Here is a 12,062-nt window from a genome sequence, read left to right on the forward strand (position 1 = left end):
AGAGTGCAGGAAGAATCTAGTTGGTCTGTCATGAAACTTCAGGAAGTGAAGTCAAGTAAAACAGAACTTCTTGTAATTATATAGTTGAATCTGCCCACTCTATTTGGGCACCGTGGTGTACTTCCCATCTACAGGAACAGCAAAATATGGAAGTCTTCATAAATATGTTATATTAAAACATGATTTAACTTTTTTAGGATAAAGTTTTCTCTGTATTCAGATCTTTCTGGAACTCTGTTTCTGTTTTTTAATTTAGTAGGATTGCTACTTACGGGCTAACTTCTGTGTCTCTTTAAGTGATGGGCAGTCCTCAGCAATACCTGTAGCCAGTATGGAATTTGCAGCGATTTGTCTAAGAAATGCCTTGTTGCTACTGCCAGAAGATCAGCAGGAGCCAAAGCAGGAAAATGGATCTAAAACTAGTAATCAGCTGGGGGGAAATACAGAAAACAGTGAAAGCAGTGAAGCATGCAGGTAAACAGAATCGCATATAAACTTTTCTTTTTATCCAAAGTAGTCTGTGTCTGCTACCTATCCTGTTTGGCCAGCAGAAAAAATAACGTATTTGTAAATTCTCTTTGCAGTGTTGGGATATCTAAGGAAACTTGTTAGCTGGTTATTGTTTTAACTGCTGGTATGCTAATTCAAGAATAAGTTACTGAGTTGATTGCTACCATTTCTACCAACTCTAATAAATTACAGTGAAAATCTTTTTCTTACTGGCCGTCTTATTTTCAGTGCTGCAAATGCTAGGTTTTTCCATACCCTCCTGCAGTGCATATTGGTATTTCTCTAAGTGAAGTCTCCACGTTACAGTGATTCTGTGTGTGTGCATGTGCGCCATCTACTCAATTCAATATATAAGTGTCTAGCAACTCAGTTGTAAACATTTCCTCACGATCAGATTTGACATTCATCAGCCCTAGTATGTTTTGTTGTGTTTGTCTTAGACTAGAAATGGGAAACTAGATTTAGAAGATAAGTAGGAAAGCAGCATGGAGCTAGTACTTAATAAATTGCATTTTACAAAAGAGTTAAAGAAAAATATTTTTTCTTAAAAAGCTTCAGAAAAAGTAACTTGTATACAATGTATGTCAACTGTTAAATAGCAGGAAGGTGTGTTAACTTTTTGCATTAATCCTGATGCATTCTGAACTTCCTTTTGAAGAGTAACTACTGGCTGTAGCATGCAATTTCATTCATGACCGTTTCGAGAAGCAAAGAGTTACATTAGCTGGTCTGGAAAAAGTGGTAGAACTTGTACTACTTAGAGAGTAGTAAAAAAACACGATGTTTTTGTCAGACCCAAGTACAGACAAATTTTAAGATCCATTTGTCAGCATTTACTGCACAGATACTGTGTTGCATAGGCCCAAGGTGCATCCCTGTATATTCTGAGGTTGCCTGGGCATAGACGAGGGCAGGCAGTCGGTGGCTGCTACTGCTGCAACAATATTTGAAAGCTGTTCTCTGGAACTCTTTTTTTTTTCCCAAGGATAGTCTTTCCTGTCAAGTGACCAAATGATTTATAGAAAGTTTCTTTCTTTTTTTCGTTACTGGGGTTGGAGGTTGTGAACTAATTTCCCCTGGCAAGCTGTATACAGCCCATTGAGGTGACGCTTCTGTGGTTTAAATGAGACTTCAATTTTAAGCTTACGGGGCCCACTAAGGGCCAGTGATGAAGAGAAAATGGTGGCACTTACTCAGACAAGACCCCCTTTTTTGTTTTGGTTTGGATTTTTTTTTAGTTTGTTCTTGTAGGAGTGAGGAAAGGAAAACATGCCCTGTACGGGAAGATCCTTCGCTACCTTCCACTTACAAAACCAGATGCTTCTTCAGAAAAAAAAAAAAAAAAATTAAAAAAGACTCCCTCATATCTCGCAGTGGTCGTTTGTTGATTTCAAAATATCGAGCAACAAAGCAGGCTGTTCTTGAATTTGTGTGTCACATTCTGAAAGGTTTTCTGAGGATTTGTTCCTTCTGACAAGGGATCCTCTGTGAGAGAACAGTGAAACGTATAAGGCATTTGAAGAAAATCACACTAATTGAACAGGATGGTTTTGAAGCAAATCCCACTAATAGAGCAGGCTGACTCTGAGGCAGATTCTTCTCTTATTCACATGAAAACAGTGAATACTTTCAGTGGTTAATGGTATTTTTTTAATCTAATTGTTTGCAAAGGCATGAAGTATATACATTACAACAGTATGAGTACAGGTTTCTGTGGAGTCTTTTTCTATCTGTTTTGAAGATTTAAGTTGGAATTATCTCACCTGTTTGTAATAAACAGATATAAAAATACATGAATTAAAAAGCTCTTGTTAAGTGGACAGACTCAGTTTCAATTCTGATATTTTTTTAATCTATTTCTAAACCTTAGTGTCTGTCTCTGCCAAGGCGCAGCTGTTAGCCTTCTCTTCAGTTCTCATTCCAGAAGGAGGTTCTTTCAGCTTATTGGAGAGCAAAGTTGCATACTTCTTAAATAGAGCGAATACTTGCTCCCCCCAAAATGCCAAGCATAATTTTAAGTGGAATTTTATTTGAAAAAAAAAAAAAAGACATTTTGAAATAATATAAAAATAAAGGGTAGCTAGAAGTCTAAAGGAAGCTGTAGCACTTTGTTATATAATTAGTTTTTAAGATGTCTAGGGAGATAACTAGTTTACTGCTTTTCTTGCAGGCTAGAAGAAGAGAGGCTACAAATGCAGCAAGTTCTGCATCTCTCCAGTTTAAAGTTCTTGTCCTACACCAAACTTCAAAAATAGCTCGAGGCTGTGGAGAATTGTGTGGGTTGTTTGGTCTGTCAGTCAAATCCTTCCTAGTAAATGTCCCCCTTCCTCCTCCTCTAACAAAACGGTTAGGATAAGAGCACGTGCCTCAATTTTTGCATAGCTTCATTTCCCTGGTTTTTAGGCTATAGAATTTTTGCTGTCTTTTAAATTGAGTGAATAAATAGCAATGCTTATTACACTGAGAATTTATTAATTAATTATTTATAATCACTCCCTATAATTAATACACTGTTTTTATTCTAGCAATAAAAGTCATGAAGGGGATAAATTCATTGCAGCTCCACCTTCTTCGCCTTTGAAGAAACAGGAATTAGAAAATTTAAGGCAAGTAAATAATATAAAATATTCATTAAATGAGCCCCCTTTTAAACTGTGCTGATTCTGGAGTCATTGCTAGCTTCTTTAGGCACTTGCAAAGTTGAACTGTGACTGTTAATCTAAGGATGCCTTTTTTCAAATGCGTGTGCTTCCTTTCTTCTGGGCTTTGAGTCCGCACAAATAGAAACCATCTAGAATTTCAGTTCAGAAGGTAGATCAGTCTGTTTGATCCCACCATTATAGGCTTGGCATTATGTATTGGGCAAAACTTAAAAAAAAAAAAAAAAAAAAAAAAATCAAGTCCCATAGACGACAAAGCTAAAAACCTAACAATGGCTATTGTGACTGGTGGAAGGGGTGGAAATTACTGTGTGGTACCTTTTCCCTTTAGGGCCTTGGTAAGGCTAGTTTGGAATTCAGCCCCCACAGCATTATATGCTTGTTGAATGGGGAAAAAAAATGAAAGAGGTAAAAGCAGCTGTGCTGCTTTCAAATGAGAACAGCTCTCCTTTCAGCAAGAGTAAATCCTTAGTTTGCATAAAATAGAAAGAAAAAATGCCTCTCTCCAGGCATTTGACTTCCTCACCATGGAAGAACATAGGTAAAATTTGACTGTAGACTTTTTTTTTTTGTGTATGTGTGTTCTTAAAGATCCTTAAACTACTTGTTCGTCAGTCTTGAGTGCTCTCCAAACAGAGTAACTCTCATGTGTCTAAAGAAGTATCATGTTATCTGGAACCTCTTTACTTTCCCCCAACAAGATTATAATTTGCTGGCAATGTTAATTATTTCAGGTGGCTGCCAGCCCGTTGAAAAATCTCTCTTACTATAAAGCTTGTACCTGTTTAGAAAAAAGAAATCTGTTTTCAGTTTCCATTATGGACAAAGCATACAGTAATTTCCCACTTAAACTCCTAGGTAAACACTCTGTTCCAGCCTAACCCCAGGTAAGCTGTGTTTTATAATGACCAGCTTAACCTTTACTTTGCTCCACTATGTGCAGCAAATCTACTTGTATTCATTTAAAAGCAATTTAGCAAGAATCTGTGAGGAGATATTACCGAGACTTTGCTTATTTATTCTGAAGAGGTACAAGAGTATGCTATTCAAAATAGAAAGCAGTGGATTAAAAACAGTGATGTGGGTTGGTTGTGGGGTTTGGGTTTTTTGTTGTTTGTTTTTTTTTTTTTCCTCCTGAGTGTTGAAAATGTGGTTGCCACATGTCAAAATTACATGGTGTCACACTGATTTTTATTTTTTTTTTTCATACATAGTCTTTTCTTTCACAATCAGCTGTTATTATCTACTGATAAAACCTGACAACATGTCAGGAAAAACCTATCAGTTTAGCAAGAATTATACTGCTTCTGGTACAGAACATCGTATAAGGAAAGGAAAAGCATTGATTTATTTCTTTGCAATACTTGCTTTGGTGCTTAAATCCAGAGCACTAGACATCTCTAGTCTATTTCTAAGTTTCTGCAGATAGCTGTGAAAAGCAAAATGTTGGTATAACACCCAAATGTTAGTATATTCCTGTAGTCTTGCTTGCTAAGGAGCTAAGTGAAAAAATGAACATTCTTGTCTAGTCAGGGAAAATTAAGAAAAAAAAAAAATTCTGAATGTTGGCAAGGATTTTCCTGAGGAATAGGTGTTTATTTAATTCAGTTTTTCCCTATTAAGTCACTGGATTGAAAAACCTGTGTTGCTTCTAGAACTGAAATGGGCAACTTAAATGCCTTTTTTTGCATGATTTTGTACAGTTGCACATCCTGATAAGAGTTTAAAATGACTGACTGACTTTGCCTCTAAATAGTTCTTAAAAATCAAAAACCATCTAGAAAAGGCTTATGTGCTTATTTGTGCACAAATTAGTTGAGCAGACTGTTCTCATAATAAGCAGTAATTCAATTCCAAGGTTTCAAAACAAGCAGAAGTCTGAGGACACCAAACGTTGCTAAGAATTTATGCATAGGAAGTAGAAACTCCAGATTTTTCTTCTGAGTTTCTTCTAAAGAGTTCTGCTGCTCACTGCTTCTTATCCTCTGAGAAGCCAAATCCCTTGCTTTCCTCTCAGCTGTGATATGTTCCAGCATGGCAGAACAACCCAGCAGTTAGGGATACGTCATGAATGAAGGAGTTCTGGTAGACCACAGGGCTACATTTGGGAAATTCTTGGATTTTATTGTAAAAGTTGAGATGGATAGCAACAGACCTTGTAGCCTTTTTGTGCCTAGGTTGAACAACTTTGTGTGAGAATGTTAATTTTCCTCTTCAAATCACCTAGAGATGAAGGAATAGTTTGATCACTTGCTTTGTCCTGCATAGATTTGAACTGCAAGCCCTTGGTATAAGGCATGTGATCCAATTTTACCCTTTTTTTCCGTTCTCTTGAGTCTTCCATTGGCCATCTCCAGTCCATCATTATGCTTTATTTATTTTATTTACTTTGGTATTTTTGAAGTGTGCATACCCTAATACTCTATGTGGTATTCCAGGAGGATCACTGACATTGCTGATAATTTCACAGGTCATACTGTAAGGACCACCATTGCCCACCAATGTACGTTGTCTCTTCTCCACACCTACCCAGTTTTGCCTCATTTACCCACTTAAAGGTTGCAGTGGTCTGTTTGGCTCTGTCACGATACTGGAGGTTTACAATGATTATCACCCGTACCTGTTTCACGCTCTTCTTCCTCACTCTCGGACACTGCATAGTTCTCCCCCATCGCCCCTTTGCTGGTGCTGAACTTCCCCATTGAGTAAGCACCGTCTGCATTCTGTATTTAATGTTTTGGATTGTTTTGCCTGTGTTGAAACATAAAAAGTAGATAGTTTATATCCACTCTTGTGCTTAGCTAGCTATATGAAATTATTTCAGATTAGTGATGTTCTCTAAATGGTTAGAAGTGCCTTTTTGGTGCCTTCATAGTAAGTTTTGAAGAACTGGATTTGTTCTGGCTCACCCTTTGCCCGAGAAGCCAAGTCAGATGTGGAGTTTGGGTTCTGTAAATTTGCAGTCATGTGGGCTGACAAATCGTGTTGCCTAGACCTACACAAGAGGCTGTTTGACATAATCTGGCAGTTTAAAAAAAACATTTTTCTTTGTCCTAGTGCAAAGGCAGTTTTCTTTAGGGCATGCGAAGGCTCAGTGATGCTGGAAGTCTGTCGTGCTCAAAGGCGACCTGTGGAGTTTTGTCAGAATCCTGACCGGGGTGAAAAACTAGTTTGTCTTTTCCCTTGTGGTGCAATTCTTCTGCTCCGGTTAGCTGTCAGGTCTCCTGAGCGTTTGGTTTAGCCAGCTCAACAATGGATCCAAGTGCGCAAGAAGAGTACTGCAGGGAAGAAAACCTGAATGTTTTCCTTTTCTTTAGATGGCTGGTGCTAAAAAATATTGCTGGCTGTTACGTGGCTTAAACAGTGATGAGTCCTTAGAGCAAAGGAGTAGGTTTCAGTTTTGCTGGACTTACCTGTTGTGTGGTTGGAGTGTGACACATGTTTGAATTTACACTTTAGGAAATAAAAATAGCTTTTAAAAAGTTGTGGGAAACAGAAGACACATGTTGATGTGAACGGCAGTAGCAACTAACTCTGCAGGCCTTGACTTGTGACTAAGGTACTTAGCTAGTGGCGCTTGGCATCTCTGCTGGTTTAAAAGCTGTGCTTCCTTGAGTCAGGGACAAAAAGAGGCTAGTTAGAAGCAGGCTGTTATTGCAGAGATATTCCCCCACACACCTCCCCATTCCCTCCCCCTCCCCAGTTGCAACCTTTCAGAAATATTTTAGGTTTGGGACTTGAGCTGGGGAAGCTTTCCTCTCCCTCTCTCAAGCTTTTGTATGTGTTCAGATTTGATGTGACATATGGGCATGGTGGAGAGGAAGTGGGGGGTAGGGAGAAACACTGGAGAAGTTTCTTACCCTGCTTGTGCATAATTAAGGAGCATGCCTCCTGGGAAAGGAGAATAATGGCACCCCAGGTCCTGCCACAAATTACATGACTTACTGCTGGACCGAAAGTGGGCTTGACAGTTGCCAGGAGGTTGATGCAGTAATAGCCCATGCACTGGCGGGAGAGTTGAGGGCTCCCCTCCCATTGCTCCCAACATGAGACCCCGCTAAGAGGATCTGCTCTTCCTTCCTGGAGAAGGACAGAGTCCATGCTTACAGCAAGGCATCAGGGGCAGAGGCTTGTGCTCAGAGGACAAGGCAGCCTGCACTGAATGATGTCTTACGAAGTGGAAAATATCCCCAAGTGCCGTGTTTGAGGAGGGGGAGTGAGTTATTACAAAATGTGAAGCTTGGCCTAATGATGGCATCCTGACATGGGGTTGTTGTTTGAAGATGGAAAATGCGAGTAGTTCAGATTTCATTACAGGAACTGTCAGAGACTTTGTGGTTTTGGAAAGATAAGAAAGTCTGTGACAGCAACAAAATGCCACAGATCAATCAGAGTCTTGGCAGTGGGTTACAACTCAGTTGAACCCCAAACTGGAAATGCCAAATTCTCCAGTGTTTATTGTCTCCCTGTGTGCAAACAGTACAAGTACAGTACAAGAGTGAAACATGGTACAACTTATTGGATTGCTACTACATGTCTGTAGATTGTACGTTATGGAAATCTACCCATCTGCTACCCTTTGCTGTGGCAGAAGGGGAGGGCAGGTAAGTACAAATGAGAGCCCAAGGCAAAACGAATAAAAAGAGGGAGAGAAACGGAAACTGTCCATGAGAAAAACTATGCATGTGGTCAGGTCAGTCTTTTTTTAATCTCTTACTTATGGTCAAACTCCAAAATCTTCCTGAGCACACTGTGGTGGTCCTCTGTTTATACTGGTAGAACACCAGGTATGTGTCTCCGAATTCAGAGAATGCGATTGAGGCCATAGATAACAAAACACTAGCTCCTTCATAGTCTGACGGAATGACATTATTGAAAGTTTATGATTTATTTCTTCAGCACTTAATAAGAAAGAAATTCAACAGCTGCATTTGGAATCACAGCATTCTCCATTTAACATACTGGCTTTCCCCCCCTCCCTTTGTTCTTTTTTTTTTTTTCCCTTTTTTTCTTTTTCCCTCCAGGTGCTCAATACTTGCGTGTAGTGCTTACGTGGCTCTGGCTTTGGGTGATAACCTTATGGCATTGAATCACGCAGATAAACTTCTTCAGCAACCAAAGCTGTCAGGGTCTCTTAAGTAAGTCTGATGTGGTCATTTCTTCTTTCTCAGCCCTGCTTTTTGCTGGAGAGTTCTGAATTGAAGCTTCCAATGTCTGTAGCTGCTTGCCAATTCTCTATCTGATGCAAAGAATTGCTTGGCCCGCTCCTGTTCTTGTTGAAGCCCTGACTAAATGTTCATTGACACGCAGGAACGTGAGTCCCCTCCTTTGTGTATGAGTTCCATGTAATTCAGAATCTATTGCTGCTTTTGTTGCTATTTGTTAATCTCCAGCGATGGGTCCCATGCAGTGGTGGGACCATCAGGTCTCTGTCCTGATTCACTGTGGGGCTGCACGTGCTTGTGTTGGCACAGCACAAGGGGCAGGAGAGAGCAGCTGGGGGTAGACAACATCACCCCAAGCCAGCATGCTGCTGAAAGTTGGCTTATGAGACTACAGCCTCAGAGTGGAAGGTTTGCTCCATCAGTAGGGGACAGATCTTGGGTGTGCAGGACTGTCACTTCACCTGCTACTGTTGCTTAAAAAGGTTCCATTCTTCAGCTTCTCTTTTTCAGTTCTCGTTTGGCACTGTTTTTTGGAAGGGTTTTCAAAGCTCATTCTCTTTCTGCTCACCTGTTCTCATACATCTCTGCAAATTCAAAAAAGGCCGCTTTAGCTCCATCCTTCTGACCTTGTTTGTGCATTTAATTCCTATGTCATACACAGGATAAAATATAGCAGAGGTTTTTTATGGTAGTAATATTTTCCAAAACTGTTAATGTACTTGCAGAAAGCAAGCTAACTTGTGCTTATTTTTATATGCGGGCAGCATATGCTAAAATGGTTCATGCCAATTAAATTCTTTGGCTCCCATGCCTCAGACTACTGCAGAAGCTCCTCTTTTTGCACAGTCATTGCATAAGCGAAATTTTAGAGGAGTTAGCAAGGTAACACATAATTTTGTGAAGGCAGCGTTACCATTGTGTCATGCAAGAAAAGCTAGACGACAGGTTTTTTGCAAAGATAGAGCGAGCCATGTATCTTGGTCCCAGGAAACAAAGCTTTTGTGCAGATTGGGAATATTGAACTGTTCCTGTTTTCTTAAGTGAAATAAATTGCAAGTAGAAAGTTGTTTGCTGTTTCACATCTGAAGTGCAGAAGTTCTTTTGGATGATTGCCTGATATTTTACCTGATGTTTTGTAATTCATTACAACCAACTATACAGCCAGTTTAAAGCGTACTGCATAGAGCTGCATAGAACAAGCGTGAACTTTTTTGCTCAACTTTTGTTTCAGATTAAATATTTGCAAACTAACTAGGCTCTTGATCGACAGGATTCCCTCTGTCCGAAGTTGAAAAGGAAAGCTGCTGATTAGCTGAGCTGAATGACCAGTGTTGAAACCTCAGACTTCCTTAATTCTTTTGCAAAACCTGCAGCTGGAAGGGTGTTTGTCCTCCATGGACAGGCCCATGTAGTTGCTGCCCTTAGAAATGCAGCTATCTTACAGAATTAGTTTGATTTATTTTTATTTTTATTTTTTTTTAATTGAACATAAAGTCACTTAACACCTCAAATTACAGATGTATCTGTGTCCTAGGGTGTTTTTGTAAGGATTCTTTTTTTAATTCTCTGAGATAAAGCCATACCAAGGTACTGTCTTTCTGGAATGGCAGCTCCTGTGCATGAATGGTCATTACTCAGGTGTAGATTTTTTCACCACAGAAGTGCCTAAAAGCAGTAAATGGCAGAACTGGGTATTACGACAATACTTTATAAGCAAGCGAACTTCCATGCAAGTGTTTCCAGTAGTAGTTTTCATGTGTTTTCATTGATTGTCTTGCGTAACAAATTGTGGGGGTGGTTACGCTGACATTTGTGCCTAACCCTTTGCTGTTGCAGGTTTCTTGGGCATTTGTATGCAGCAGAAGCTCTCATCTCTCTAGACAGAATATCTGATGCCATCACTCACTTGAACCCCGAGAATGTCACTGATGTTTCCCTCGGGATCTCTTCAAATGAGCAGGATCAAGGTTAATGAACCCGCACTTCATTAGAACTAGTTACGCTTTCAGCTGCCTTCCTGCTGTATCTTTCTACACAAATACAATGATGATTAAGACATCTTGCTTTAAGACTGTAGGCTGTTTGGGGGTTTTTTGTTTGTGGTGGTGGTGTGGTTTTGTTTTCTGGCTTTAGTTTCTACTTTGTGTTTGGTTTGTCTTTTGCACGTTTGTCATTCCTTTGACAGTTAATTATGAAATATAAATAGAACTATCTGGTGTAGCATTCTGGCTTGTTTAAAGGTAACTTTTGAAAGCTGCTTTTGTTAAATGAGCAGTTATGGTTAAGCTTGGGCTTTCATACCTTCTCTTCCAGCTTTTTACTCTCTAACCCAGGCTTTGGAGTACCAGGGAAGTTTACTTATTGCATTTAGCGAGAGATAGGAGTGGGGAGAACTTAGTTAATCTGTATCTTAGTATTCTTGCAGTGCTTCCAGTTGGGAGCGTGTATTCTGTAACAGAAAAATACGTCAGAGCCCATCTGTATAGTGAAATCTACAGCAGCTCTGATTTCAATTACATGTCTGCAGTTTAAACTTCACTGTACTCCTCTGCAAATCTAAAAGCAAGACAGTAAAGATAGGAAGTATTAAGTGACATAAACTCTTGAGCAAACTGATGTGGTTTTCCTCTTTAATGTCAGACTGTGAAGAAAGAAGCAAATTTGTGTCTTTGTATTATTTTTGTAATAAGCTTTAAAAAAGCTCACGGAACATGATGGATTTTTGTGGTTTGTTTTTATATTTGCAGGGTCTGATAAAGGAGAGAATGAGGCAATGGAATCTTGTAAGTACCAGCCACCACATTCAGCAGAGTACTGGAACTTACTTGGCCAGTTTGAAATAAAAGTGTAAGAAAAAAATATTTTTTTTTTTTAATTGCAGCTGGCAAGCAGACCCCACAGTGTTACCCCAGTTCGGTCACATCTGCGCGAACAATGATGTTGTTTAACCTTGGGAGTGCTTACTGTTTGAGGAGTGAATATGACAAAGCTCGAAAGTGTCTTCATCAGGTATGAAAAACAAATCTCAAGACAGCTTTACGGACAAATGTACTTCCTTCGAGGTGCCATTTAGATCACAGCAAATCCTGCTGATTTCATAGCCCAGGTTTATTTGTGGACTGTGCTGAGACGGTGGCTCTCTGCTGTCTTTATAAACCAATCTCTATTAATAACGTAAAATGAAAGATTCCAAATTTCTTTCTTGTGTAAATAGTTCAATACCACTATGGGAAGCTTTTTTTTTTGCCCTAGATCGTATCAAAACAGTGGAATATGACTAGGAAGCCTTTTCACTTTTTCTCCATTTGGTTGAATTTGGTTTTGGGCTTTTTTTTTTTTAATGGTCCAATAGTAGTTGTTATATTTCAGAGGAGAAAGTTCTTGAGGGCCCTGAGTTTACTTCTCTCTAATCGGTTAATAACTTGCCATCCAACTTTAGGGCAGTGAGAACAAACTGCAGTTCTGCTGGAGGTGTATGTTCCTTGCCTGCTTCTTGTCCCAGGCATTCTCAAGTGCTACTTTTGAAACTCTGTCTTCATTTAGCCTGTGTCATTGGGTCTTACGTATGGCTGGGACCCACCTCTTTCAACGATGATGTTTGTCTCTTTTTGCAGCCATTCCTGTCTGTCAGGAAGGAATGCACTCAAATGCATTGTTGAGCTGCAAACTGAAACAGCGCTCTTCTAGATTACTTCGTAGTAGTTGTGTAGGTGAAGAGGTTCAAATT

The 12,062-nt window shown here is 39.5% G+C and overlaps 1 protein-coding gene across 6 annotated transcripts in view; it reads left to right on the forward strand.

The window, feature by feature from the left end:
• The window catches only part of CNOT10 (CCR4-NOT transcription complex subunit 10), a 36,794-nt gene that overhangs the window by 22,390 nt on the left and 2,342 nt on the right, over positions 1–12,062 (forward strand). For 3 of the 6 annotated variants that reach the window (XM_086467667.1, XM_086467668.1, XM_086467666.1), the window contains 6 exons: positions 298–474; positions 3,036–3,116; positions 8,195–8,308; positions 10,172–10,302; positions 11,083–11,118; positions 11,217–11,344. In XM_086467667.1, coding sequence (XP_086323793.1) covers positions 298–474; positions 3,036–3,116; positions 8,195–8,308; positions 10,172–10,302; positions 11,083–11,118; positions 11,217–11,344 — 667 coding nt within the window. The remainder of the gene's footprint in view (positions 1–297; positions 475–3,035; positions 3,117–8,194; positions 8,309–10,171; positions 10,303–11,082; positions 11,119–11,216; positions 11,345–12,062) is intronic. The other 3 variants (XM_086467670.1, XM_086467671.1, XM_086467672.1) reach the window with 3 other exon arrangements.

This window comes from Leptosomus discolor, chromosome 7 (genome assembly GCF_034619465.1).
Source record: "Leptosomus discolor isolate bLepDis1 chromosome 7, bLepDis1.hap2, whole genome shotgun sequence".
Classification (NCBI taxonomy): domain Eukaryota; kingdom Metazoa; phylum Chordata; class Aves; order Leptosomiformes; family Leptosomidae; genus Leptosomus; species Leptosomus discolor.